The sequence below is a fragment of the Oryctolagus cuniculus genome, chromosome 14, assembly GCF_964237555.1.
Source record: "Oryctolagus cuniculus chromosome 14, mOryCun1.1, whole genome shotgun sequence".
NCBI classification, from domain to species: domain Eukaryota; kingdom Metazoa; phylum Chordata; class Mammalia; order Lagomorpha; family Leporidae; genus Oryctolagus; species Oryctolagus cuniculus.
In genome coordinates, this window is record NC_091445.1 from 88,020,631 (window position 1) to 88,047,740 (window position 27,110).

Here is a 27,110-nt window from a genome sequence, read left to right on the forward strand (position 1 = left end):
ATAGGATCGACTTTTTTTTTCCATTTAATGGGGAGTTGGATATCTTTATAAGCACGACACGGTAATTATTTTTCTTATATTTTATTACTTTCAACTGTATAGAAATATTTTCTAGAACATATAACTTGGTTTTCCCAATTCCTTTTATCTTGTATATTTACATACGTCTTATTTTGCCCCCCCCCTTTTTTTTTAAAACATACTTGGTTCAATTGTACTCCAATCATGGTCACAGAAATGACAGGTAAATTTTACTGAAATCTTACTGTTGTAATAGTTCTGTGATATGTCCACTGAAATTTCTCCATTTTGTCTTTGTGGACCATTGCATTTGCTGGCAGTAGAACATATGGTAACCTATGGTTATGTTTTCCCTTGAATATAAATATAGGCTAAAATGTCAGTTTTCTACATGAACATCTAATTGTGACTTCGCAAATTCAAGCTGTTGAATTCCCTGACTTCCACCTACAGGGAATGCAGCTCCAGCACTTTTTGTCCATTCTTGTCTCTCACTTGGTAAATGTACATAATCATGAATTACAAAGTGTCCTCCTGTGATACTGCCTCTAAGAATGTCGTGCGAAGGCACTTCAGAAAGTTCATGGAAAAACAGAACTAAACAACAATGCCCGTGTTCGTGAACTTTTGAAGACTCCTGATGTGGGTCCTTCAGAAAGTGCGCTTTTCCTGTGTTGACTCTTGGCGAATTTGCATGTATTTGTTTTCACAGTGTTTTAGTTTTATGTGAAATCGCTCATAAGGTGACAGCTCTGGAGTCCCTGGGATCTCCTTGCCTCAGTAGCCGTATTGTCTGTCACTGCATTAAGTCTTCTGACACCCTTGTAACCAGAGACCCACTCCAAAGCTAGCATCCTCTCACCGTTTAGAGACGCAAACTGCCCCTTCACGGCTTCTGGCAGCGCTGCCTCTAGGAGCTGGGCAGATAACTTCACTGGTGGAGAATTTTTCATGCTGCTCCTGGCATCACTAGTGGTGAGAGCTGGGCTACATGCTCAGAATCTCTGCGAGAGGCTTTTGATGCGACTTTATAAAGCCAGGTCGCGCTGGAAGGCAGTAACTCTTAAGGGATTCTGAGCGTGAGGTCAGTCACTTTCTTAGTGCTCAAGTTATTTGCCACTTAGGGCCTGAGCCAGGCAGCCATGAGCCAGTTGACCCTTTTCTCCCTAGGAGTGCGGAGCAGAAGTGTTTCCTTCAGAATAATAAGCAGAAAGTGTTTAGGAGGCAAGGAAAGTCCACGGGCTCCTGTCTCAGGCTGGAATTCAGACCCTGGAGCCTAGAGATCCTGGGCCCGGGATATCCACATTCCCCGATGAGAGTGTCTTTCCTCCTCCCTTTCTGTTTTTATTCATTTGAATCTGCTGAGTCTGACCGTTGTAATTATCCCTGGTATTCATTTTGTCAAAGTGTATTAGTGAGAGATCAATAATATGGATCAACCCATTCACTTTCTGCTTGTTTGGGTGTATCGATTCAGTTTAAATAAAAGTCAACCTGCTGTATAATGTTTGTTTACCCTGGCCCTGGCTGAACATTTCCACACCCTCACAGACTATGTGGTGTCATTTGTTTGAATAAAAATCCTCAGTTTCCCTGGGGTTCCCCTGTAACAGTACTCCAGGGCTGGCCTGAGCTAAACTCACTTTCTCAATAGGACTGACGGACGCCGCTGGTCACTGGCTTCTCTCCCCTCCTCTGGCTATGGGACCAACACCCCCAGCTCCACCGTCTCTGTAAGTGCCTGGATTTTTTTTTTCCCGCTGTCTTACAACCACAGAGCTTTTACACAGGCAGTGTTTTCTCTGGGTGTTGCCTGGTAGCAAGAAGAAGATAAATTCTGCACGTCTGCCACCCAGAATGGGTTATGCATCAAATGATGGTCTGACAAACATAGCAAGGACACCCTTGTGCTGCAGGCTTTTAAACCATGGGGCATTAATTGAGGAAGTCCCAGGATCACAAGTTTGGAGGACATTGGGAGCTTTCATTTTAATGCCATTTGGCGTAGTTTGGGCGAAAGAACACAATCTGGCTTTATTGCTCTGGTTCCATGCCAGTGAAAGCAGTGCTGAAAAGGCTATTAAACTGTGACGGGCTGGGGCTTTTTTCTTGTATGGCTTAGATCGAGATTTGTTTTGTCTTCTCCTTCAAAGAATAATAATAAAAAAACATTCAAGTCTTAAATTTCTCTGTGCCTTCTAGGTTAAGACCTTTTAAGACAGATTAAAAGAGCTTAGAAGAAAGTGAAGATAATAAAGAGACAAGGTGGAACCATGAAAATGGGATACGGGAACAAGTATACCATTGCCCCACACTATAGCATTTTAGCAAGGGGCCTAGTTGGATAAATGCTCTCTTGATTTACATCAGTGTTGTTGTGGGATATCGGGACAGGTGGTCATTAGAAAGGCCAGGGTGTTATAGGTGTTCAATAAATGTCCAACGAAATGGTTTGGATGTTCTTGGACGGGATAGGAGCGTGGGTCTGTGAATCTAGACCCCGTTGGATTCATTTTCTGCCTTAGTTTGTCATCATCTCTGGTTTATTGTCTAGGGATGTCCATCTGTTGTATTTTCTACAGCCTTCAGCACTGTGTTCAGCAGGTGGATTATGCCACTTAATCATACTTGAACCGACAAGAAACTACAGTTCTACTGGTAGCACCACTGCCTTTTATGGTTCCTGAATTCCAAGTGTAATCTAGCACAGGTTTTCTGAAGCACCTAGAACATTTGTTCTAAGTTTTGTTAAATTGAACAAATTGTTAGATTCTGTTAGGTTATTTTTACCCCCTCCGTGTAGTATTTTTGTTGAGGAAAGGCAATTTATTTTCCTATTCATTATTCCATTTTTTTTTTTTTTTGACAGGCAGAGTGGACAGTGAGAGAGAGAGACAGAGAGAAAGGTCTTCCTTTTGCTGTTGGTTCACCCTCCAATGGCTGCCGCGGCCGGCGCACCGCGCTGATCCGAAGGCAGGAGCCAGGTGCTTCTCCTGGTCTCCCATGGGGTGCAGGGCCCAAGTACTTGGGCCATCCTCCACTGCACTCCCTGGCCACAGCAGAGAGCTGGCCTGGAAGAGGGGCAACTGGGACAGAATCCGGCGCCCCGACCGGGACTAGAACCCGGTGTGCCGGCGCCGCAAGGCGGAGGATTAGCCTAGTGAGCCGCAGCACTGGCTCCATTATTCCATTTTGTCCATGAGTTTGATCATTTTTGAGACACAGTCCAGCAACCTTATGTGGTTTCATTGGCACAGCAGCTGCACATCAGTAAAGGGTGTTTCAAAATGCTGAATGGCATCAGAGGATGAAACTGTCACTGAACACCAGTGCAGGCAGCCTGGGTAGTGGAGGCAACCATCACTGCTTTCACTGATCATTGGCCCACCCCTATTTTAGATGTCAATAATATGAAACACCACGGTGTGAAAATGAAGACTCAAGTTGATTGACAAGAAGGAATTTTTTAAAAAAATTTTAAGTGCAGTTTTTCCCCAGACCCTTGGGTATCTTTAATTAATGTCAAGCCATGAATAAACAGAGTACTTGATTTTTTGTTCTTTGGTCTTCCTGTAAATATGCTTATTTAATTCTCCTCATTACCCAAAAGTTGAATTCAGATCTCCTGATTCCAGATTCTGTTTTAATTTCAGTTCTGTCGCTTGCGTTGCCTTCACTCAGGTTTTATTATACTTCAGGTCTCTTTTTTGCAAAACAAATGTTGAGAGCAGGACCTTTCTCTTTCTAGTCATCTGTACCGAAAGGAGAATCGGAGAGAGAATGAGCTACATGGAATTGGACCCTATCTAGTTCAAATACCTTGTAAAATAATTTGTACAGGTACTCTATTTGCAAAGCACTGGTCTAGTGACTTACAGTGCATTGGCTCATTTCATCCTAGACACCTCTGACAGAGTTCCTATTGTCCCAATTTATGGAACAGTAATCTGAGGCATAGAGAACAAATGAGTGCCTCTTTACCCACCCCTTTGTTTTATTGGTGAGAGATCAGCCAGTGGTCTAGGCCCTCATCTCTCTGATCTTCTTAAAGAGTTATGTGGCCTTTTTATTATTAAGATTTATTTTATTTGTTTGAAAGGCTGAATTACGGGGTTAGGGGTGGGGTGGGGAAGAGAATTTTCTGATTTGTTGGTTCACTCCCCAAATGGCTGCAAAGACCAGGGCTGGGCCAGGCCAAAGTCAGGAGCCAGTAGCTTCATCCATGGGTACAGGGACCCAAGCACTTGGGCCATCTTTGACTGCTTTCCCAGGCGCATTAGTAGGGAGCTGGATTGAAGGTGGAGCAGCTGAGACTTGAACTGGCACCCGTATAGGATGCAAGCATCGCAGGCAGCTGCTTTGCCTGCTACACCCCAATGCTGGCCCCTGCACGGCCTTTCTTAAACTTGTAACAGACAACCGGCCTAGCCGTCAGTTTTCATGGGATCAGTGCCGTCTGCAGCTTCCGCGTGTGTAGAAGCAGCAGCTCCCTGAGACACGTTGTGAGGCCGACTCACAGGCTCTGTGTTCCCAACAACTTTTCTCTTAAGTGCTTATACTTATTGGAGAAAGCGTTATGTTTGTTGATCTCAGTATTCCTTTTTTCCTTCAAAATGAAATTGTAGCCTCAAAATTACTTTTTTGTGCCTGAAGACTAAAAGAATTGTTTAATTTGTAGACTCTAGGGACCATGTGTGAAAGTTCAGCCATCTTTTCTCCTTATTGCTTATTGATAAAAAAAAGTGATGAGTGAAAACGAGAAAAACCATTTCTCATTTTCCTCAGTTTCTTGTGTTCTTGTCCTTTAAATATTATGGCAAAAGTTATGGAAAACTGCTTAGTAATTGCTTTTTTTCTAAAGCTAGTCTGAATCACTTTTAGATTCTCATTTCCCTGGGTTGATCTAGTCATTTAACTCATCAGAAATTCATTTTAGTTATTTTAAATAACAATATAGAAATATAAAAAAAATGGCAAGCACTTTAAAGAATATAACTTACAGAATTTAACTTTTCTGGATAACCGCGGTGTTCGCTGAGCTCCAGAACTGCTTATCTAGAGATATGAGCGTCATTGTATCTTTATTCTTCAGATATTACGGAAACTGCAAAATTGCCAGATGTTAGAAATGCTGTAATCTGAAATCGGAAAGATTTGGTCATGAAGTTCATCATCTTCCAAGAGAAGATTTAGTATCACAGCTTCTTCTGACATCAGGTTTTGCGGTTAAAATTAACTAGTGGAACTTCCCCAAGATAATAGACAGATCATAATTTTTACTTTTGAAGTGGGTAACATGTGGAATTACAGCAGTAGGAAGACATTCCCCCCTATATTTCTTACCAGATAAATTATTTCCTGCTGAAAGAATGGAAATGAGAGTATAAATTCCCATAAACATGAGGTATGGCTATAAAAATATATTGCTTTTAATAAATAGAAAGCAGAAACACAGGTACATCAGTGCTTCCTGGAATGGTGCCGCCACTCAGAACTTGTTTTTGGAATTCTGATTGCCCTGAGAATTAAGAAGCACAGTTTTTCTTGTGCGAAGTCTTCATTCCCTGAAGGTCGACCTGGTTTACGGTGGAGTCGGAAGTCCTATGCAAAGCAGCCGAGGACGACACTCCCTGGCAGGGCTCGTGGAGAATGTGCCAGAAGCGTGAAGTAGGAGACTCAGCTTCTTGGGAAACTCCCGGGCTGATGCTCGGAGCTCTTCTAGGCTGGCTTTCCCAGGGCGTGTGGGCCAATGGAGGCGTCTTTTTCTACGAGCAGATGAGGCCTCGTGGGCAGCACCTGCAACACTCGCTCATCCTGGAGGCCCTCCTGACCTTGAGGGGCTCCTCTGAATCCCTCCTCTCTGCTGAAATTCAAGCTGTCTTGTTCAACAGGACTCACTGTGTTCCTGTATTGTCCAACAGGACTCGCTTGGGGCCCATTTAGCAGCTTAGAAATCATTCCCAGGCCATCTTGCTGGCCTGCAGTGGTCTCCTAGGCTCATCCTAGTGTCACTAAGGCCTATTTTCTTTGACGACTTGCTTGTTCCAACTGGGGTGAAAGGGGACCTCTCCCCCAAGAAGCCCCTTGCCTCCTGCTTCCTACAACATTAGTTTTTATAACCAAACTTGTACCACCACATCATTCATGTTCGTGTATTCTCTATCCCTCTACATGGGCCACGTTCCTTACCCAGTTGTGTATGTGATCACAACATTTTCTGTAAATTAATAGATGCTAGCAATTTGTTATATTTGCTACAGCTTTTTTTAAAAGCAAATTTTAAATTCTGTTTGATAAATGAAATAGTAAAGATATCCCTGAAAATCTGTCCTCACGCAGCCTACTTCTCCTGTCTCCCTCCGCGGAGGGAGCCCTCTCTGAAGTTGGTTGGTATTGTCCCCATGCAAGCACAGGCTCATGTTATCTGATGTGAAACCCTTGAGCTGGGTGTGTTTGGGAATTAACCTTCACTATTAGAAAGGTAAAATGATCTCTGGACTGTATGTAATAGCCCTGCAGCCCTGGGCCAGCAGCTCTTAAGCAGATACATTAGCATGTCTTCAGCAACCTAAATCAGCATTCACATTAAATAAATTAAATATTTTTATGGTTTTTAAATTTGTATTAACATAAAGATAACAGATTTTGTGTATTTCATAGGTAGAGTTCTAAGAAGATAACCATAATTCTCTCCTTCTTCCTCTCTCAGTCCCCCTCCCTCCTTCCTTTCTTTGCTTTTTTCTTTGTTTTTTTTTTTGCAAAGATGTAATTTCAATCAACTCTATAATTACAGACTTAGTTAACCACTAACCATAATATTCAACAAGTAAAATGTAGGAAGACCACGCTCCACAGGAGGATAAACAAAAGCTAAAAACAACAATCATATCACAAGATGTCTATTTCATTCCTTTATATTTTCTGTATTCTATATTACCTGCCACGCATCAGAGAGAACATGTGATATTTGCCTTTTGAGGACTGGCTTAGTTCACTAAGCATAATGGTCTCCACTTGCATCCATTTTGTTACAAAAGACAGGGTTCCATTCTTTTTTATGGTTGAGTATTTCATAGTGCATATATACCACCTTTTCTCTAGTCATCTGTTGATGGAATCAAAGTTGATTCTAGTACTAGCTATTGTGATTGGCGCTGCAATGAACATAGGAGTCCAGAAAGCTCTTTCATGTGCTGATTTCATTTTGTCTGGGTAAATTCCCAGGAGCTGGATGGCTGGATCATCTGGTAGATCTATTTTCAGATCTTGAGGAATCTCCATACTGTCCCCCATAATGGTTGTACTAGTTTACATTCCCACCAGCAGTGGATTACAGTTCCACTTCCTCTACATCCTTGCTAGCCTTTATTTTTATTTTATTTTTTTTAGTTTTGGTTGAGAGTCATTCTAACTGTGGTGAGATGAAACCTCATTGTGGTTTTTATTTGTATTTCCCTGATGGCTAATGAACCTGAGCATTTTTTCATCTGTATGTTGGCCATTTTAATTTCACCCTTTGAAAAATGCCTGTTTATAATCTTTGCCCATTTCTTTACTGGATTGTTTGTTTTGTTATAGTTGAGTTTCTTGAGTTCTTTATAGATTCTAGATATTAATCCTTTTTTAGTTGTATAGTTTGTAAATATTTTCTCCCATTCTGTTGGTTGCCTCTTTGCTTTGTTGAGTGTTTTGTTTGCAGTACAGAAGCTTCTTAGCTTGATGTAATCCTATTTGCCAATTTCTACTTTTATTACCTTTGTTTTCTGGGGTCTTTTCCAAGAAATCTTTGTCCACGCCATGTCTTGCAGTTTCCTCACTGTTTTGCTCTAGTAATTTGATAGTATCAGGTAATAGATTTAGATAGCTGGTCCATTTTAAACAGATTCCCACCAGTTCAGTCAGTTCTTTGCCACCATAAGACTTTACTATATACCTAGGACCAAACATCTGGGTTTGTGGGTATTGCCATCTTGAATACAGCGTGGTAACCACTGATTTGCCTTTGTGATGTATCTAAGGATTCTCAATCTGCTTTTCTATTTGGTAATTTCCTTATCTTTGCTCTTATCTCCATTGCTTCTCTCATGTTTATATTGTGTTTATTGTTTTTTTTCCTGACTTCCTTAATTGCCTGAGTTCATGTGTTTTACTTCCTTTTCATAGTAAGAGTATGTAATTCTGTGTCTATACTTCCTGTCTAGAGCTTTGGTTAATCTCAGAGGTCTTTCTAGTAGTGTTCTCATGTTTATGGTTTGTAAAATAATCTCATTACATTATAAAAAGTAACTCTTTGTCTCAGTATGTTTTTAGTAAGATACTTTATAATTACAAGGTATAAAGGTATTTTTAACTTTAATCATTAATTTTTTAAGACTCATATATTTATTTATTTGAAAGGTAGAGTTACAGAGACAGAGGAGAGACACAGAGATCTTCCATCCTCTGGTTCACTCCCCAGACGGCCTCAATGGCCAGGGCTGTGCCAGGTCAAAGCCAGGATCCTGGAGCTCCTTCTGGGTCTCCCACATGGATTCAGGGGCCCTTAGACTTGGGCCATCTTCTGCTGCCTTTCCAGGCACGTTAGTAGGGAGCTGGATCAGAAGTGGAGCAGCCAGGACTCGAACTCGTGTCCACATGGGATGCCAGCACTGTAGGCCGTGGTTTAACCTGCTGTGCCACAGCGCCTGCCCGATAGTCATTAATTTTCAGTGTCACTGCATTGTGATACTCCAGAGTTTATGATGGGCATTCTTAATGTAATAAAAGATTTTTTTAAAAATAAAAATGCCTACTAGATTTACGTTTTTCAAATCGATAGTATCTTTCAAAATATGGTTATTGTAACCAAGTTTTACTTCCTCAAAAATTTCTCAGTCTTTTTTACTAGAATGTCTTATACCTCCTGCTGAAAATAAAACCAGCAAATAGTTGCTTTGCTTTATGGTTATATATCTCAGATTGACTAAAAGTGGTGTTACTAAGCTGTTCAGTTTCTCTGCCTTTACCCTGCTCCAAATATTACAAAAGCAAGTCTGTGGACAAGGGTAAGATGCTGCCTCCTGGAGCTACTGTGAAAAGCAAGTCCCAGACAAAGCAGTGGAAGTGGCTTGTGTTCAGCCTCGTCAGCACCCAGCGTGTGAGATGGGTCCAGTACCTGGCTGCAGCTCCTGACTGTGTTCCTGCTAATGCAGACGCTGGGAGGTAGTGGTGATGGCTTGAGTTATTGGCCACTGACATGGGAAACCTGGGTTCAGTTCCTGGCCCTTGGTTTAAGCCCTGCTGTTGTGGCATTGAAAAATGAACTAGTTGATCGGATCTCTGTCTGTGTCTCTCTGTCAAATAAAAGAAGAAAAGAAAGGAAGAAATTCTAATCCCCGATTTTCAAACAGTGGCATCATTGAGGAAAATATTTTCTTTATTCCTCCTCCCTTTCACCCGTAGCACATAGTGGTGGTAATGGCATCAAAGGACAGCATGCGTTTTAAAGATGTCCTGCTACCTTCTTTAGGATCGCACATCATGGAATCCGTTTCATGTTACCCGTCTAGAAGTTGTTCTGTGTGATTGTGAGCGGTGGTAGGAGGGAGGGTTCCACACTCAGCTGAGAACTAATCAGTGATGTGTTGCACCCCGGTCTCACTCTGATGTTTGCTTTCTTGCTTTGGCTTCGATTGCTTCCTACCCATTTCCAGAGCTGTGGTTTTCTTCAGAGAGGAATTGCTTGGAAAATTTTTTTATAGATAGAAGAGGTAGAAGGATTTTGACTTCTCAGAGACAGCATCAAGGTTTTATGTTTAGGCAGTAGCTGTAATTATAATATAGAAAGGAAACAATGTCCTACTAGCTTGATTTTGTTGTTAGTAACACAATCCCCCAAACTGGGTGAACTAAAGAGAAGACATCAGTTTTGGCCCACAGCTCTGGTCCAAGGTGAGGGGCCCATACCTGGGCATGGCCTTCTTGCTGGCAAGTCCCACGGTGGCACCAAGCAGCACACAAGGGTCAAGGAGAGCTGGTGTGTGTGTGTGCTGGTGTCTCCTTCTTGGAAATCAGTCGCCAGTGTTCAGTCTTCAAGGCTCCATCCTGATGACCTTATCTGATCCCCAACACCTCCTAAAGACCCCGCCTCTGAACATTACACCTGGATTAAGTTTCCCTTCTTTTAATACCTCACCAAAGGGTTAAATGCCAGTATGAGTTTTGAAAGGGACAACATTCAAACCATAGTAAATATACAGTGGTGGTAATGCCCAAGCTTAGCAATCTGATCTCATAGTCATTGGAAGAATTTCTTTTTGAGATAGTCACATAACCTCACTTTGCTTTGTTTCAGTCATCCTGTTCCTCCCAGGAGAAGTTACATCAGTTGCCATACCAACCGACGCCAGATGAATTGCACTTCTTATCGAAACATTTTTGTACTACCGAAAGCATTGCCGCTGAGAACAGATGCAGGAACACCCCGATGCGGCCCCGATCCCGAAGTCTGAGGTGTGTAGACCGCGCTGAACACTCTTACTCAGTTTAATTAGTTTTCTTCAACTAATTTCGGTGAAAACTTTGGGCCCTCCAAGTCATATCCAAGCTAATTGATTTGTGAACTGCTATAAATATAATGGGATTTTTCCATTTATGCATGATACTGTTCATTACCACTGAAAGGTGCCTGACTCCTTATCTTCTAAATCTCACTATTTGCTGCTTGTTGCGATGGAGATGATCATGGCCTTAGGGGTCTACGCATACAAACGTTCAGGAATCTAATCATGATGCAAGAGTGGTTGATGTTATGTTGAGATAAAGAACCTTAGTTGAAAAGGGGGACAGCAAAAATAGGAGGTTATTCCCAGATTCTGTAAAAGTCCACTCCAGTCTCTTTATTCTTTCTCCCCATGAGAAGTCTTACCTTCTGTAGGATTATGAGCAAAGTTTTAGGAGTTGGGGTCACCTTCAGTTTTTGTTTGTTTCAGCTGGATTTTGTGAGTGCCAAGTGTAGTCCACGGACATTGACTAGAACGGGTTTGATTTGTATCTTGTTTCAAATCCTGTGGGTCTCAAGTGGCTTCTTCAGGAAGCGGACTCTAAAGTAGGCTGGTGTTCAGGGCGTTTATCGGAGAGGGCTCTTGGGATCAACACCCAAAGAAAGGAAGGGAAGAATGAGCAGCGCTGGCCCGAGGGAGAAGTCCAGCTGCAATAGAGGCCGCACGTCCTCTGCCCACCCCACCAGGAAGTATCCCTCTGAGCCGGTGGCCTTTCCTGTGCATTCCCACCTTCCTGTGGCCCCCTGGCAAGCAAGAGGCCTTGAACGAGTGACTCCTGCAGCTGAGGCCATCCCGAGGTCTTGATGCCACAGGCTTGGAGTACTCGACATAGTAGGGTTGGAGTATTTAAAAATAGGTTTTTAATAGGTGTGCAATTGACTATCAAAGCTTACTAGGATTTTTCTTTTTGTACCTTTCTTCATTTAGTGTTGTAAATTAATACTAATGTGTTAGATAATTTTCAGATAGGGAATAAAAATCCAGCTTTATCACTACAGCAAGGGGCACTATTTTACCCCATGGGTATCATTTTTTCTTTATTAAAGGAGTTCCTGGGATATCCAAGAGTAGATGTGTACCTAGGAATCCCACCTCGGTATATAAATACACTAAAGTAGCACCACTGTATACCACCAGGTAGGAGCACAGACCTGCTCCTGAAGTAACCAGAAATGCACACCAGCTGTATGCCTGTTCATCTGGTACGGAACGCTTAGCTCAGCATCCCAGATAAATATTCGCTAGGTTAGAAAATGGATTTCAATTATGACACCTGTGCCACGGAAGAGTCAGACCTCTTCAGTGGCGTGTGGCGGAGAGCAGGTGTAAGAGAGAAGTGTGAAATTGCACTGTTAAACATGTCCTAGATGCTGCTGTCGGTTGCTACCCTGTTCTGTTTTAGATTGCAGTTCATTAATGGGAATCGAGAACTACGTAAGCTCATCCCACATGCAGAATGTAAATGCAACTTAAATATAAATACAGTTTCTGAACTGGTGTTGTAAGTGTAATTATTTTATGGCATTTCCCTTCTTGAGCTTCCTTCTGGAATCCTATTTAAAGTCCCTGCATTTATGGCTTTCGGTGTGTACATGGGTGCTAATGACTGATTTTGCCATGCATTCCCTAATACAGAATGCTTTTCGCACAAAGGTTCCACAGGCCTCTTGATGCGCAACTGACTGTTTATAAATAAAAAGCTTCTTTTCATTTCATGCTGTGGCAAGTTTAAAAGGCTAATTTGCTTTGCTTGCAGCCCCGGACGTTCTCCTGCCTGCTGCGACCATGAAATAATTATGATGAACCATGTCTACAAAGAAAGGTTCCCAAAGGTAATGAATTGAATTGAAGATGCCCAGCATCTAAACGAACAGGCAACAGAGGTGAACATCTGTAAGGTGGTTTTGTTAGGGGCAGTAAGGGTCCAAATTAGAAAACGGCATAAAGCAGCAGTATACTGCGACAGCACAAAGCATTTTAAGCTAAGAACTGCTGCCAACCAGCCGCTCTGTGTGCTGAAATGTGTGGAAAGCAAACCCTTGCTGGTTGTGTGCCACCCCTGGGTGGGCCTGATGAGCAGCTGTGTGGAGGGGTGGTTGGAAAGCCTGTGGACCCTTGCTGTTCCCGATTCCCAGGTTCTGAACCCACTGCTGTATTGCCAAGAGACACCAGTTTTTCCATCAAGAGCCTGTAGATTGGTGTATCATGGAAGTTGTGTTTTTTTTTTTTCCTATTTAATTTTGATTGTCTATAAGTTCCCATCTTTTTTGCCATTACATTTCCAGCTCTGTAATTCAGAAGGGAGGGTGCAGCCGTGACGTGGCCCAGGCAGACTGGTAGAAGGAGTTTGAATGGAGCCAGAGAGCAATTTGTGAAGAATCGTTGCCCACTCCCTGGCTGCGAGGAGCCGCTTTCTGATAGTCCCTGTCGCCTTTCCTTATTTGCAGCTCCTTCCCACCAGAGTGTTCCCACAGACTTGGGAGACAGCAGCCTCTCCGTGTTGTTCCTAATGTCCCTGCCCTCCTCCCTCCCACCCCCAGCCACACACACATTTGTTACCCTAGGCAAGAGAACAAAAGGAAGTCTCTCGTTTCATAAATCAGGAGTGGAGCACTTATTATTTGTAATGAACCCAATGTCGATGTCATTGATTAACGCTGCTTCAGCTATTCCTCATGTGTCACTTGCTTACCAGGGAAACAGATTCTAACTGTGCCTCATCCATGCAGGCCAGGGTTTCAGAGGAGAACCCAAGGAAGGAGGAAAAAGGAATCCTCTTATATAGACAGTGTATGGCAGGGGTTTTGAAGAGGCACTAGGTGATCCCAGAGGAAGAAGTGAAAGTTGAATAGGAAATTTTGGGTCTGTTTTTATCAAGGTACTCCCCTTGGCCCTTTGTGCAAGATGTGTTTTTTAAGGAAAGGATAAAGATGGTTTACATTTGCACTCCTGGTGCATTAAAACCTATCCGAGAAAACAACCTTCACCCTAGCAAGAGTGCTTATTTTTAAGTAAAGCCCAAAGAAATGCTTGATTTTTTTAAATATAATCTATCTGCAAGTGCCCACGATCTAAAAGGAACACATAAACAATTCAGTATTAGCCGAGTTAATGTGAAACAGCTCACAATTTATGTTGGATAGGATATAGGAAGAAAGGGATGAGCGTCCTGAAATGTCCATGGTCAAATTTATTCCTGAATCTTTATTATTGTCATTCCACCAGGCAGCAGGGGGCAGTTGCTGCTTCCTTCCCTTCTTTTGTATTCTGTAAACTTTAGGCCGTAGAGCAGCTTTGGCTTCACAGCCGAATTAGGTGGGAGATGCAGAGATTGCCCATCTGACCTCTGCCCCCATGGGCAGAGCCCTCCCCCGTGACCCCCCCCCCCACCTTAAATAGGTACATTTCTGACCATCAGTGAAGCCACACTGACACCTCCTTGCCACCCACAGTCCACACGGACATTAGGGCTCCTTCCGGGGGTTGTATAATCAGTGTGTTTGGACAGATGTCTGCCCGTTCATCGTATCACACAGAAATGGAGCAGTGGGGCAGCTTTGACATGTCCTGTCCAGAATCTGGTTTCAGAGCTGGGTAAATGTGGTCGTTGGCGCGCTTGCTGCGTTTCCTTGTGTTACACCTGCACGTGTGTCTTCTCTAAACAGGCTACGGCTCAGATGGAAGAGCGCCTGAAGGAGATCATCACCAGCTACTCTCCCGACAACGTCCTTCCCCTCGCAGACGGAGTGCTGAGCTTCACTCACCACCAGATTATTGAGCTGGCCCGGGACTGCTTGGATAAATCCCACCAGGGTCTCATCACCTCCCGATACTTCCTGGAATTGCAGCACAAGTTAGATAAGTTGCTACAGGAGGTGAGAACCATGCACCATATAAAGTTTTCTAATTTGTTTGCAGTTCTCCTGGAGAAAAAAATGATTTTTATGGGACCATTTGCTTATACGTTGCAGCTGAGAGATTGAGTTCCCATTCCAGGGAAGCAAAGGAGAAGAGGAACACCCAGCTGATTGCTACTTACTATAAACTGGTTCTGGTCATTATGTAGAGTAATAGAAAGTTAATGTAATAACCTTTACAGGAACCTTGGGACCCAGCAATCCACGAGTCTGGGATAAGTGGATTGTGAAGGATTTTGAAGCAGTGATTTCTTTTCCCCTTCACCTTAAAGTTATAAATTGCCTGAGCGTGGGTGTGTTATTTGATGGTGCTATCTGGTTCTAATATCTGGAAAAGCTAAATGGGAAATTGCTAGTTTCTTCCAGGCTATGTGTCCTATTAATTAACCTGCGATGGTGTTGGGTAGTAAATGGCAACTTACATTTTCAGTAGTGTCAGTTCTTCTTCTAACAAAATATCCAATTTCCAAAAATGACAGATAGACACAGGACCTGACTCTGTCTCAATGTGCATGCCTGGCTCCTGGTAGCACTGGGGACAGGAGGGGAGTGTGGGTGGCAGCATGGAACTCCGTTCATAGCTTTGCAGCCTACATGTGAAACCTAGTGAGCCTGTGTCTTTGGATGTATTATATTGGTGAGTCTCATAGGGCATGAATTGTGCCCAAGGAAACAAAATCATAGGTGGTTTTCTCTAAGTTTAAATGTATAAATTGCGCAGAACTGAGCGAAAGTACGAGTATCCCAATTTTCAAGAAATCCACCTGTCCCACCACATTTTTGGCGAGTGAGGAAGAGCCCTCTTCTACAGGGTTAGCAGCCTCTGCTTCTCTCTTTTCCCTGACGTCCTGAAAGGGCTCCCCCTACTCTGTCCCCATTTCTCACGTGCCACCCTTGAGCAGCCCACTAAAGCTGTGCCTCTCAGGCTTCCTGGAGCGGGGCCGGGGTGGGGTGGGGGTGGTGGGTGTGTTGTTTTGTGGGTTTTGTCGTTGCTGGCTTCCAGATTGGCAGGGGCTGCTCCTCCCATAAACTAAAGTGCAGGTGAATTTACAGGCAGATGATCATGTACCTGTGGGTTCTGGCAGTGTGTACGTGCTGTCAGGGTGGCGCGCTGCTACTGTCACTTGTTACGGCGTCACACACCAACAACTGTTCATGGGCTGGCTCCAGCCTGGGGACCACACTTTGAGTAGCATTATGATCCAGTCCACAGGCTGTGTGCACAGGAATATTTGCTGTGTTCACCTAGGTTGGGGTGTGTGACACACAGAAAAATCCCAGTATTTGTCCAATGCAGGGATCTGGCCTTCTGTCACTAACCTTCCCAATGTCCTTATAACTGTTGTATCTGCTGGGTGTTTTGCTGGAGTAGGCCTATTTTACTGGCACAGTATTGCATCCAGCGGTGGTAAAATTCTCTTTTTCTGTATCCCCGTTCCCTGTTAACATATTCTCCCATTCTTGTTGCCTCTCTGACCTTGTCTTTGCTTCTCCTAAGAGTTTCCTCTTGCAGCTTATGCTTTCCACAGTGAGTTCCCCGACCTCCTGCTGCTTCTGCTGCTCCTGCCCACTCCCCGGTGGTCTTCTAGTCAATCCCCATGGACTCCAGTGGCTCCCCACCTGTGTCTCAGACGGCCAATTTCATATTCAGGTGTCTGTCCACTTCCCAAGTGTCTTTCCACCTGCACAGCCCACCAAAGCAGCGGACCCAGCCTGTCCCAGGCTGGACTGTCCAGCCTTTCTTGGACCACACCTGCTTCCCCTGAATTCTTTGCCGCCATCATTGGCACCACCGTCTCCCCAGTCACCTGCTGGAACTTAGACATACTTGGCTTTCTTGTGCACTTCATCAGCCAACCACTCACTAGACTCACACAGGTCCCCTCTTAACGATTTCTCCAACTGTCGATAACCACTCCCTCACTTGGACCCTCATCCTCCTTTGCCCAGCCCCTTCAGTGCGAACCCTGAACAACCATACTTCCGTGCAGCTGTCAGCATAGCTACCACTCTTGAGTGCTGCATTGTATCTGCAGGTGAGAAGCATAGCATGGCCCACAGCACTGCCCTTCCCTCTGAGCACATCTTAGCCACAGAATGTGGTGACGAGCTCTTGGGGGTCTCCCTTTACCAGTAGACGTCGGGCTGTTTGAGGAACAGGGCTCATCTCTAACTCCCTAGTGCCTCCCTCAGTGCATAGTGGTCATCAGGTCTTAACTTCGGAGGGGTTGAGGGAGGAAGAAAGTACTATATGAGCATGCCAAACTATTTAATACGTTATGATTTGTGATCAAGTCACCTAATTCTGTTGTTCCTGCTAATCAAATCAGCACCTGCAAAATGCTGGGAACACTCTGTTACTACCTATGGGGATATCTTGAAAATTATGTTTGTGAAATAGTAAATAGTCTTGAGAGCAGAGGAAGCAGACCGGAGAGCTGCTCTCTAGTCAGCCTCTGAGATACTCCTCCCCTGATCCCGCAGGTCTGTCCCAGCACGTGACCATAATCATGTTTTTCATTCCTTCATAAGCCCTCCTGAAAGGGTGCAGTTGATGGCCAAAGCTACAGATACTGAAATCCTTCACTGAATTTCCTTTCTCTGTGATAGACTGGCTGGACTGCTTTGTGGCAATTAACAAAAAAAGAGAGAGAAAACAGAATTTCAGAGATCATGTGAATGAATGAGCAATGTAATGGATGAAAATGTGTGTACCTTTTAGAGAGTTTCTCTTTTGGTCGGAGAAGCAGGCGCAAGTATACTTGTGGCACAGGGTGGGTCATTGTTGGGTTTGAATAAGAATGTTGTCTTGTTTATCTTTAAAAATAAACCTCTTCTTGCAGATCTTTTATAAAAATTAAAACTACCTCCAGAATCACATTTTCAGTGTTCTTCCAGGTCTTAAAGCTAATCTGTCCCAGGGAGCACGCTCCTTCTAGGTGGAGCCCAATTTTAGGAACTTGCATCGGTGGCCCCATGATGTGTTGGCTGCTTCCCAGACGGGGCATTCTGTGCCCAGCAGGCCTATCGTCCAGCCACTGTCCCCACTGTCCGTCTATCACGGAAGCCAGGCAGAGCCCTCCTGGGATTTCAGCGTCTTGGTTCAACTGACGTTTTTTTCAAGTCCTGAGGCCTAGGTTAATTCCAGATGAATGCTTTTATGTCTTTACCCGTTTTTCCAGTTAGGCGTGTTTAGCCAAAGCAAATGCAACGCATGGGAAGCGCTAACGTCCTCTCAAGTCTGGGTGCCTGCGCTTTTCTACAGTGGCCAATACTCAAAACACAGAGACCAAGTTCCACGGATTCCTCCCCCACCCTCGTGGAGCTTGCCCCGGCAACCAGGGAAGAATTTCTCTTTCCTGGCTAATGGGATCTTTTTATTTGGTGGTGTTTTAGTAAAGCTCCTTCTCTTTCCCTTAATGGGAGTAGATAAAATGTTATTTGAGTTAATAACTTGTTTTTTGGACAGGCAGAGTAGACAGTGAGAGAGAGACAGAGAGAAAGGTCTTCCTTTGCCATTGGTTCACCCTCCAATGGCCGCCGCGGCTGGTGCGCTGCGGCCGGCGCACCGCGCTGATCTGAAGCCAGGAGCCAGGTGCTTCTCCTGGTCTCCCATGCAGGTGCAGGGCCCAAGCACTTGGGCCATCCTCCACTGCCTTCCCAGGCCACAGCAGAGAGCTGGCCTGGATGAGGGGCAACTGGGAAAGAATCTGGTGCCCCGACCGGAACTAGAACCCGGTGTGCCGGCGCCGCTAGGTGGAGGATTAGCCTAGTGAGCCGCAGCGCCGGCCTTGAGTTATAACTTGTATCTTTTGGCCTTGGTCATGGCTGATCATTCTTAGTAGGAAGAAATTAAAATGAATTATTTCTGTGATGTTTGAAGTGGAGCCCAAAGTGGACTATTTCTGTTTTTTCCAAAATCAGGTTCTCATTTTCCCCTAAATCGATCCCCAAAATGTGTTCAGTTTGTTTAGATTTTGTTTATATTCTTTAACCTATAAAGCAATAATTATTATATTAGAAAAAATCTTCAGTATTCAACCAAAATTATTATCCAAGATATTGGGTGGTTGTTTTGCATCTTTAAAGTTTTCTGTTTAGTTTGGTTAAAGAGAAGGCATATTTCTTGGCATTAATTATATCTTCCAAGGGCTGCTTTTGTTGCATAAGAAAAATTGTAAAGAAATTTAAAGGCAGCTTTCAAAATTTATAGCATGTATATTATATATGTACTCTAGCCTCCGTACTTGTTACTGGGATCTTCAATTATAAGTACTAGTTGGTTTTCTTTGGACATACTTTATTCTACAGTTGCTTACCAGTAGTCATTTCCCTGTTGTTTACTTTTTTTACATTTTAAATGTTAACTGTTTTGCTGTTGCCCATATATGGTTTCTGTACCTATGTTTTGGAAAATTACCTTTGATTTGATGACTTAAATTCAGTAGACCTTCTAAGTTTAGTCATTCGTTTGCAAATTTGTTCGGCCCAGTTCTTTTATTGTAAATAGTTTTTAGATTCTTAGAAGGAATTAACTCATACTAAAAAATTAAGAACGCCTAAAATTGAGTTACAGTAAAACTTCCAAAGCTGTTATGCCTGCCTTGATATATATATCTACCTCATTTCTTCCAGAAACTATCATTGAAATTTTGAATGAATTTTTAAGAAGCTAAGCTTTTCTTTCAGAAGATTTATTGGATTTAGGCAACATGAGAATTTTTTAAAGATTCCTAAATGAGTTTAATTTTGCTGAGTTGAGTGTCTTGGTCTTATTTATTCAGTGTGTCAAATCGAATTCTTATGTAGATACCCAAGTGTAAACATTTTGCAGCTAACACGTGAAATAAGCATTACACACTTTTCCACGTGGTAAAATAACTAATTTGTAGGCTAATCGTGTTGTCTATGTAAATATGTTTTATGAACCTGGAAATGCTCCGAGTGGCTCCAGCAGCCCTGTACTATGTCAGCTGTGTCACCCATCCAAGATGTTGCATGTAGAAAGTCAAGGCTCTGGATCAGCTGCCGGCTCCACTTACACCGTGTACTTAATGTGTCGTAAACTTTTAATGTTTCCTGTACTTGCAGTTCACCACCAGAGCCCTTATGCTTGATTTTTAATACAGATAATAAATCAAAATTTTGCAATTGAACTTTAGTTAACGGGACTATTTTGTAGATATAGATGTCTGTTTATTTGCAGATAATGCCTGGTTACCCGTCTTCTAAGAATGCCTTCTAAATCAGTTAACTTTTGAATATTTGGAATGACCTAATTAGCATGCTTTGCTGAGTTTCTTTCCCATTTAGTGGAGGGACTCTGTATTATCATTCTGTTGATTGCTTTTCCGTAGGCTCATGATCGCTCAGAGAGTGGAGAGTTGGCCTTTATTAAACAGCTCGTCCGGAAGATCCTGATCGTCATTGCCCGCCCTGCTCGGTTACTGGAGTGCCTGGTATGTGCCTTTCAATGTGACTCCATTATTGACTGCTCACTGAGGGAGAGCGGTAGCCTTCAGAAGGCTCCCATTTCATTTGCCTTCAACCCCCAGAGCTAAATGGGAAGAGTCAGGAGGAACTACAGCGTGTGAACGCGTACGATGACATCCGTATGTGACTTGTCCTCTCCGATTTTAAGAAGGAATTCTCGGACTTGTGCTGTATGAAGTGATAGTCCTATCGTATTCCGGTCAAACTTGAAAGATGATATGAAATGATGTGCCTGACTCCATCTCAGCATAATTACTTTATGTCACAGCTAATTTAAAACGCTCGCTGTGCTTTTTTTTTTTTTTTTGAGTTGATAAGATGCAGAAAGAGGGAAGTCAGAGATAGTTAGCGACCCATTTGGGAGATTACAGCAGGCCCTCCTTCAAACCGGAAGGAGTGTGAATTTTATATCTTAGTTCATTTTTTCAATTTTATATATATGTATATTTTTTTTTTGCCAGGGACCATTTTCCTGTTTCAAAATGTTTGTTTTATGAAATTTTCATTGGATTTTCAGTCACATCTTTGCATAAATATGAAGCTTTAGACATAAGAATTGTTTTAAAGGGCTGTATGGTGGCATTTGAAACTCAGTTTTAGGGAGCAGGTGTTTAGCCTACTTAAGATGCCCACATCCCACATTGGAGTCCTGTGGTTCAATTCTCAGCTCTAGCTCCTGACTCAGTTTCCAGCCAACATCGACCCTGGGAGTCAGCAGTGGTGGTCAGGCCATTGGGCTCCTGCCACCCACATGATTGACCTTGATTGAGTTCCTAGCCCTGGCCCTAGCCTAGCCCTGGCCATTGCTAGCATTTGAAGAGAAAACCAGTGGATGAGCACTCTCTGGGAGTGTATGTGTATGCGTCTGCCTTTCAAATAAAGAAACTTTTTAAAAGTTTTAAAAAACCTCACTTTGAAGTTCTAGCCATGAAAGTAATTATAATACAGAATACAATACAACTTTTCATAATCACAAACACATATACTTGTCATTTTAGTGCTTCATTTTTTCCTTTATTCTCATTAGCTTTTTTTAAAAAAAAAGATTTATTTATGTATTTGAAAGAGTTACACACAGAGAGGAGAGGCGGCGGGTGGGGGGGGCGGAGGGAGGGAGGGGTCTTCCATCCGATGGTTCACTCCCTAACTGGCAGCAACGGCTGGAGCTGTGCAAATCCAAAGCCAGGAGCCAGGAGCTTCTTCTGGGTCTCCCATGTGCGTGCAGAGGCCCAAGGACTTGGGCCATCTTCTACTGCTTTCCCAGGCCATAGCAGAGAGCTGGATTGGAAGAGGAGCAGTCGGGATTCAAACTGGTGCCCATATGGGATGCCAGCACTGCAGGCGGTGGCCTTACCTGCTAACCAGTGTCGGTCCCTCTCATTAGCTTTTGTAGTGTTTTATAGTAATGGAGTATTCCTACCCATGGACCATGGATCAGCACAGAGTGAGGCACAGCACAGAGAAGATATTGAGGAGAAAGCTGCATGAGTTTGGGTTTTTCTAGTGGCCATGGCCTTTCGAATCCCAGAATCAAGCACCTTTTGGTATCTGGCGTTTCTGGCAGGACAACAGGGAAACTGTGGGTGCTGCTGGGAGTGAGAACTGGTCCTGGCCAATGCAGGCAGAAGGGAGGCTTGGTGCTGCTTCTCACAGGGGCTTTCGAATTGTGCACCGTGTGCTTCTACTTCCTGCAATTGCTTCAGTTGGGGTAAAATACCATTTTGCATTAAAACTTGTTTTTTCTGGACAGCAGCAGGTATACTATGAGCAGATCCTGGCATAAAAGAGGAAGTGGGATTTTTCGTATTCAGAAGGGAAAAAGTAAAATGGATCTTTTCAAAGATAGAAGCAAGTGAAGTTGGTACTAGCTTAGGGAACGTGGTTGTCTTCAGTGTTGTCTACAGGTCAGATGAAACTGGAGTTAGAGTATTAGGGGATATCCCCCCAGGCTGACCAGCTTCTGCCTAAAGTTCCCAGGCTTCCCCTCTCAGTCACTGCACATTTATGTAAATGGCACGAAATGGATGGATGATTCTCTCTCTCTCCCTCTTTCTGTCTCCCCACCATGACTCTACCTTTCAAATAAATTAGTATATAAATAAATCTGAAAAAAAAAAGAAAGTACATGGGAAAGATGTATTACCAAAGTTTTAGAGAAGACAAAGGTAATTGGATGTTAATATCCTATTTTTCTTTCTTAATCTTTGTATTATGTAAATAATTAATAACTTAATTTGAGAATTAACTAAAAATGGTAATGAAGTTTTTCTAATAAATTTAGACATCAGTGTGTCCTGCAAAACTTGCATAAATATATTCTAAGCTATCCCTTTTATTTATTTATTTATTTACTTGAGAGATAATGTTATAGACATAGAAAGGTAGAGACAGAGAGGTCTTCCATCCGCTGGTTCACTCCCCAAATGGCCACAATGGCAGGAGCTGGGCTGATCTGAAGCCAGCAGCCTGGAGCTTCTAACAAGTCTCCCACGTGGGTGCAGGGACCCAAGGACTTGGGCCATCTTCCACTGCTTTCCCAGGCCACGCAGAGAACTGGATCGGAAGAGCAGCAGCCCGGATACGAACCAGTGCCCGTATGGGATGCTGGTGCTGCAGGCAGAGGCTTAGCCCACTACACCATGGCGCTGGCCCTACTTATTTATTACTAAATTTTATTTAAATCATGCAGATTTCATCTATTTCATGTGTACAGGTTTAGGAACCTGTTCCTTTTGAGAGTGGTTGTATGGAGAAAAACACTGAATCCTCTAGATAAACTCTGAGATTTTAAAATGTTGCTGGTGATTGGAACGCAGATGTGAGAGGCATTTGACTCCGTAGTGGGGATGCTGTTGAGGCACTCACACCCCACGCTGGAGTGCCTGGTGCCAGCTCCAGCACCACTTCCAAATCCAGCTCCCTGCTGACATGCACCTGGGACACAGTCGGTGATGACTCAAGGATGTGGGTCATTGCCACCCACATCGGAGACCCAGACTGAGTCCTAGGCTCCTGGCTGTGGCCTAACCTAGCCTCTGCTATTGTGCGCATTTGGGCAGGACCCAGTGGATGGAAGATATCCACCTGGCTATTTTTCTCTCTTTGCATTTCAAATAAAATGAAGGGGCACTTTCCTTTCTTATATGCACATGCAGTTTCAGTGAGATGGAGATTTTTGAAGTTGTGTTACAAAGAAATCAGAGACAATCATTGAGTTATCAAGTACGCAAATGCATCAACTGACTTACAATTCAGGTTCAAGTATGAAGTGCACTTTGTAGTTTCTAAAGCTCTCGCCTCCTTTCTGCAGAGAACCTACAGCTGTGTATGTCCAGCAGTTTTCTTGTGAATAAGATTCATAGAATAAAAGCCCAGACAGTGTTGGCTCAAATATCCATCTGTGTTTGTCTTCCGCTAGGAATTTGATCCTGAAGAATTTTATTATTTATTGGAAGCAGCAGAAGGCCATGCAAAGGAAGGCCAGGGGATTAAAACTGACATTCCCAGGTACATCATCAGCCAACTGGGGCTGAATAAGGACCCTCTGGAAGGTGAGTGCCCTGCTTGGACCAGTGTGTCACTCGCTCAGGCCCACTGTGCCGTGGGAGAACTCGGTGGCAGGTGGCAGGTGGTGGGTGGTGGTTTTCCTCGTGCGTCTGTTTCAGGAGCAATTGTGACTTGAAGGAGACAGCCAGGAGTGGAGTCCTGGAAGAGCAAGTGAGCATGCGCCATGTGGTGTTACCTGGAGTCCGGGGCCAGGGCTTGAAATCCTAGACACCCGTCAACCTGAGAATGCCAGGCAGTCCCAGGAGGATTCCGATTTCAATCTTGGAGCATTCATGCCCTTGCAAGGCTGTGGGGCTCTTCCTGAGAGTACTTTTAAGTTTGCAAATGTTGTTAAAGAATTCTGGTTCATTTAAAATTAACATTTAAATTCCATGTGGGAGTAAGATAGCTGATGGCAGACTACACTGAGGGCAGTACTGTTAGATATTTTTCTTACTTATCTTGAGAAAGCATGAAAAATAGTAACAGACAAGAGAGCCAGTGCAAAAAAAGAAATGCTTGGTGAAGCTTATGAAAGGATTTATGGCTGATTCATATGAAGGGGAAAAAAAAAACGGATATAATCCTATTAAGTACAGAGAAGAGGAAACATCCTGTTAGTGATTTTCAAAAATCTAATATTGGTAAGCCATTCGCCCCACCCCCACCACCAACCTTTCCTGTTCATTATTGTTTGGGATTGTTATTTATAACACTTAGGGTTATGGACTGCCTAAAAGGACTCACGAACAATTGTTGACTCCATTCAAAATTGTCTTCCTGGTTCATTAAATTGAATTTGCAAACAGTGTTTATCCTGCACCACTGTTCCTACTGGAGGTAAATGAGGTTTCCGGGACCGTAGGCCCCCCACCCCACCCCCAGGAAGCCCAGGGAACCTGCCACGCTCTGCCCTGCTCTCTCTGGCTTCCCCGGCTTTGTTTGCTCTCACGACCATCCTATCTTTGCTTCCAGTGAAATGATGCATGCATTACTGGGAGATAATGCCAGATAAATTTATACTGTACTGAAAGCAATACCACAACAGATTCATCACTTATCACAGACTGGTGGCTGCTTTTCTGAAAAGTTCCCCGGGGAGAGCTTTCTCCCCCTGGCTTTTAAATTACCATCTTTACCTTTTTGAATCATGAGTCTTCAGAAATGGTTTAAATCAATGAAATAAAAAGGGCAGATGTTTAATGGTATTTAGATGAGTTTTAAAAATCTCTTCAGGCATTACAAAATGATGCCTTCGCTTCCTGCTTCAAAAGCTGACTCTTGGTTCCATCCCATTACTACCCACTGCTTACAAATAATATGTGCTTCCCAGATAATAGTTATTTAGCAGAAATTCTATTTAAAACACAACCATCTTTTAATTTTTTTTTTTTACGAAAATAATTGCAGTGGGGGAGGCTGTCAGAGTGTATTAGAGTGACTGTTCACGCTGCTGTGGCGAAGATGGTATCACCCATTGAGGTGTAGACCAAGGCAGGCCCTCACTCTTTCCTTACGCGGCAGGAAGTACCACTGTAGTCTCAGCATTGAGGCCCATTATAGAGGCTTTAAAACGTTCATAGTGGGCTCTGACAGCTTTGGAGTTTAGTAACAGAAATTTATCACCGGGACTTACGTTTTTAACTCTTGACACTGCCTTTTCTTGACGTAGCATCACTTTTGACATCTATTGTTTAACACTTGAGATGTGACTCCTCCGTGTAATTTACTAAATGATGACAAACAAACTCCAGTAGGCATTCGCTCCCTTTTCTAGTCAACGTCTAAACTCACACACGCAAAGCCTGGCCATTTGAAGGTCAGAAGTGGGAGTTCTGTAGCCCGGCTGCCTAGGACTGCACCCTGAAGCCTGCACTGCTAGCCCGGTGACCTTGACCACTCCGGCTTATGAGCCCCTTTCTGCCCCAGTTCCTTCTGAACAAGCGGGTTGGAGAATAGTACCTACTCATTGGCTTGTTTTGAGGATTGTATGAGTTTATCTCTGTATTAGCTTAACCTAATAATTTCTTATAGTAAATGTTAGCTGCTCTTGGTGTTTTACTTACACAGTATAAAGCTGTAGTTTTGACATGCATGAAGTTTGTATATCTTAAATAAAAGGTTTCTAGGGAAAAACAAACAAAAATAAAAATTTTTAAAAGTTTGTTTAAAAGGCAGAATTACAAAGAAAGAGGGAGAGACAGAAAGAGAGGTCTTCCATCCACTGGTTCACTCCCAGGAGCTTCTTCTAGGTCTCCTACAGGGGTGCAGGGAGCCGGCTTGGAAGTGGAGCCTAGACTCGAACCAGTGCCCATATGTGATGCTGGCACTTCAAGTGGCAGCTTAACCTGCTATACCAAAATGCCTGCCCCAAACCTATCCCCTCACACTGAACATGCGTACATTTTAACTTACCTCCAGCCCCATTAAATGTATTGTGCTGGTCACACTGGATTTTGGGATCATTTGAATGATACCAAGAAACTACATAGTTTGTGTTAAGCTCATTTTTATTCTAGAATTCTCCTTAAAGGTTACACTGGGAAAGTGAATGTCTATTTCCAGTTATTTGAGAATGCAAGGCTTGTAAATTTTTATATAAAGGTAAAATGAGTACCCCAGTAATTATTTTGCTTCCTGTTTTTTATACATTATCTTTGCCCAGAAAGGATGATTATAAGAACATACTTATATGAAGAGCCTTAGAAAGTTTTCGATGCTATAAAGTATTTTATTATACATGATGAATTTTGAAAAATTATAAAATGCAAGTAATAGAAGAAAATACAGATTCTCTCTGATCCTTCCACTTGGAGATAAACCCTTGCCAGAGTTCTGGAGAAGATTAGATTCTTTCATGTTCTTTTTTTTTTTTTTTTTTTTTTTTTTTTTTGACAGACAGAGTTAGACAGTGAGAGAGAGACAGAGAGAAAGGTCTTCCTTTGCCGTTGGTTCACCCCCCAAATGGCCTCTACAGCTGGCGCATTGCGCTGATCCAAAGCCAGGAGCCAGGTGCTTTTCCTGGTCTCCCATGGGGTGCAGGGCCCAAGTACTTGGGCCATCCTCCACTGCACTCCCGGGCCACAGCAGAGAGCTGGCCTGGAAGAGGGGTAACCGGGACAGAATCCGGCACCCCAACCAGGGCTAGAACCCGGTGTGCCGGCGCCACAGGTGGAGGATTAGCCAAGTGAGCCATGGTGCCGGCCTTCCTATTCTTTTTTATTAAGCATTTTTTAAAGGATAAGAATGAAAATGAAAAGGTTTTCCCACTTATTTATCTAAATGTCAGCTGCATTCCACTTTCTCGCTCTCTCTTTTTAAAGATTTATTTATTTTTTTGAAAGGCAGAGTTATGGAGAGGCAGAGACAGAAAGAGAGAGGACTTCCATCCACTGGTTAACTCCCCAGATGGCTGCAGTGGCCAGAGCTTTGCTCTGATTCAAAGCCCAGAACCTGGAGCTTCTTCTGGGTCTCTGATGCGGGAGCAGGGGCCTAAGGTTTTGGGCCACCTTCCACGGCTTTCCCAGGCCACAGCAGAGAGCTGGATCAGAATTGGAACAGCTGGGACTCAAATCGGTGCCCGTGTGGGATA

The 27,110-nt window shown here is 43.4% G+C and overlaps 1 protein-coding gene across 22 annotated transcripts in view; it reads left to right on the forward strand.

Moving 5' to 3' along the window:
- Positions 1–27,110, forward strand: part of MAST4 (microtubule associated serine/threonine kinase family member 4) — a 623,219-nt gene that overhangs the window by 545,679 nt on the left and 50,430 nt on the right. For all 22 annotated transcript variants that reach the window (XM_051853667.2, XM_051853671.2, XM_051853668.2 and 19 more), the window contains 6 exons: positions 1,676–1,754; positions 10,355–10,512; positions 12,319–12,394; positions 14,228–14,437; positions 19,837–19,938; positions 23,391–23,523. In XM_051853667.2, coding sequence (XP_051709627.2) covers positions 1,676–1,754; positions 10,355–10,512; positions 12,319–12,394; positions 14,228–14,437; positions 19,837–19,938; positions 23,391–23,523 — 758 coding nt within the window. The remainder of the gene's footprint in view (positions 1–1,675; positions 1,755–10,354; positions 10,513–12,318; positions 12,395–14,227; positions 14,438–19,836; positions 19,939–23,390; positions 23,524–27,110) is intronic.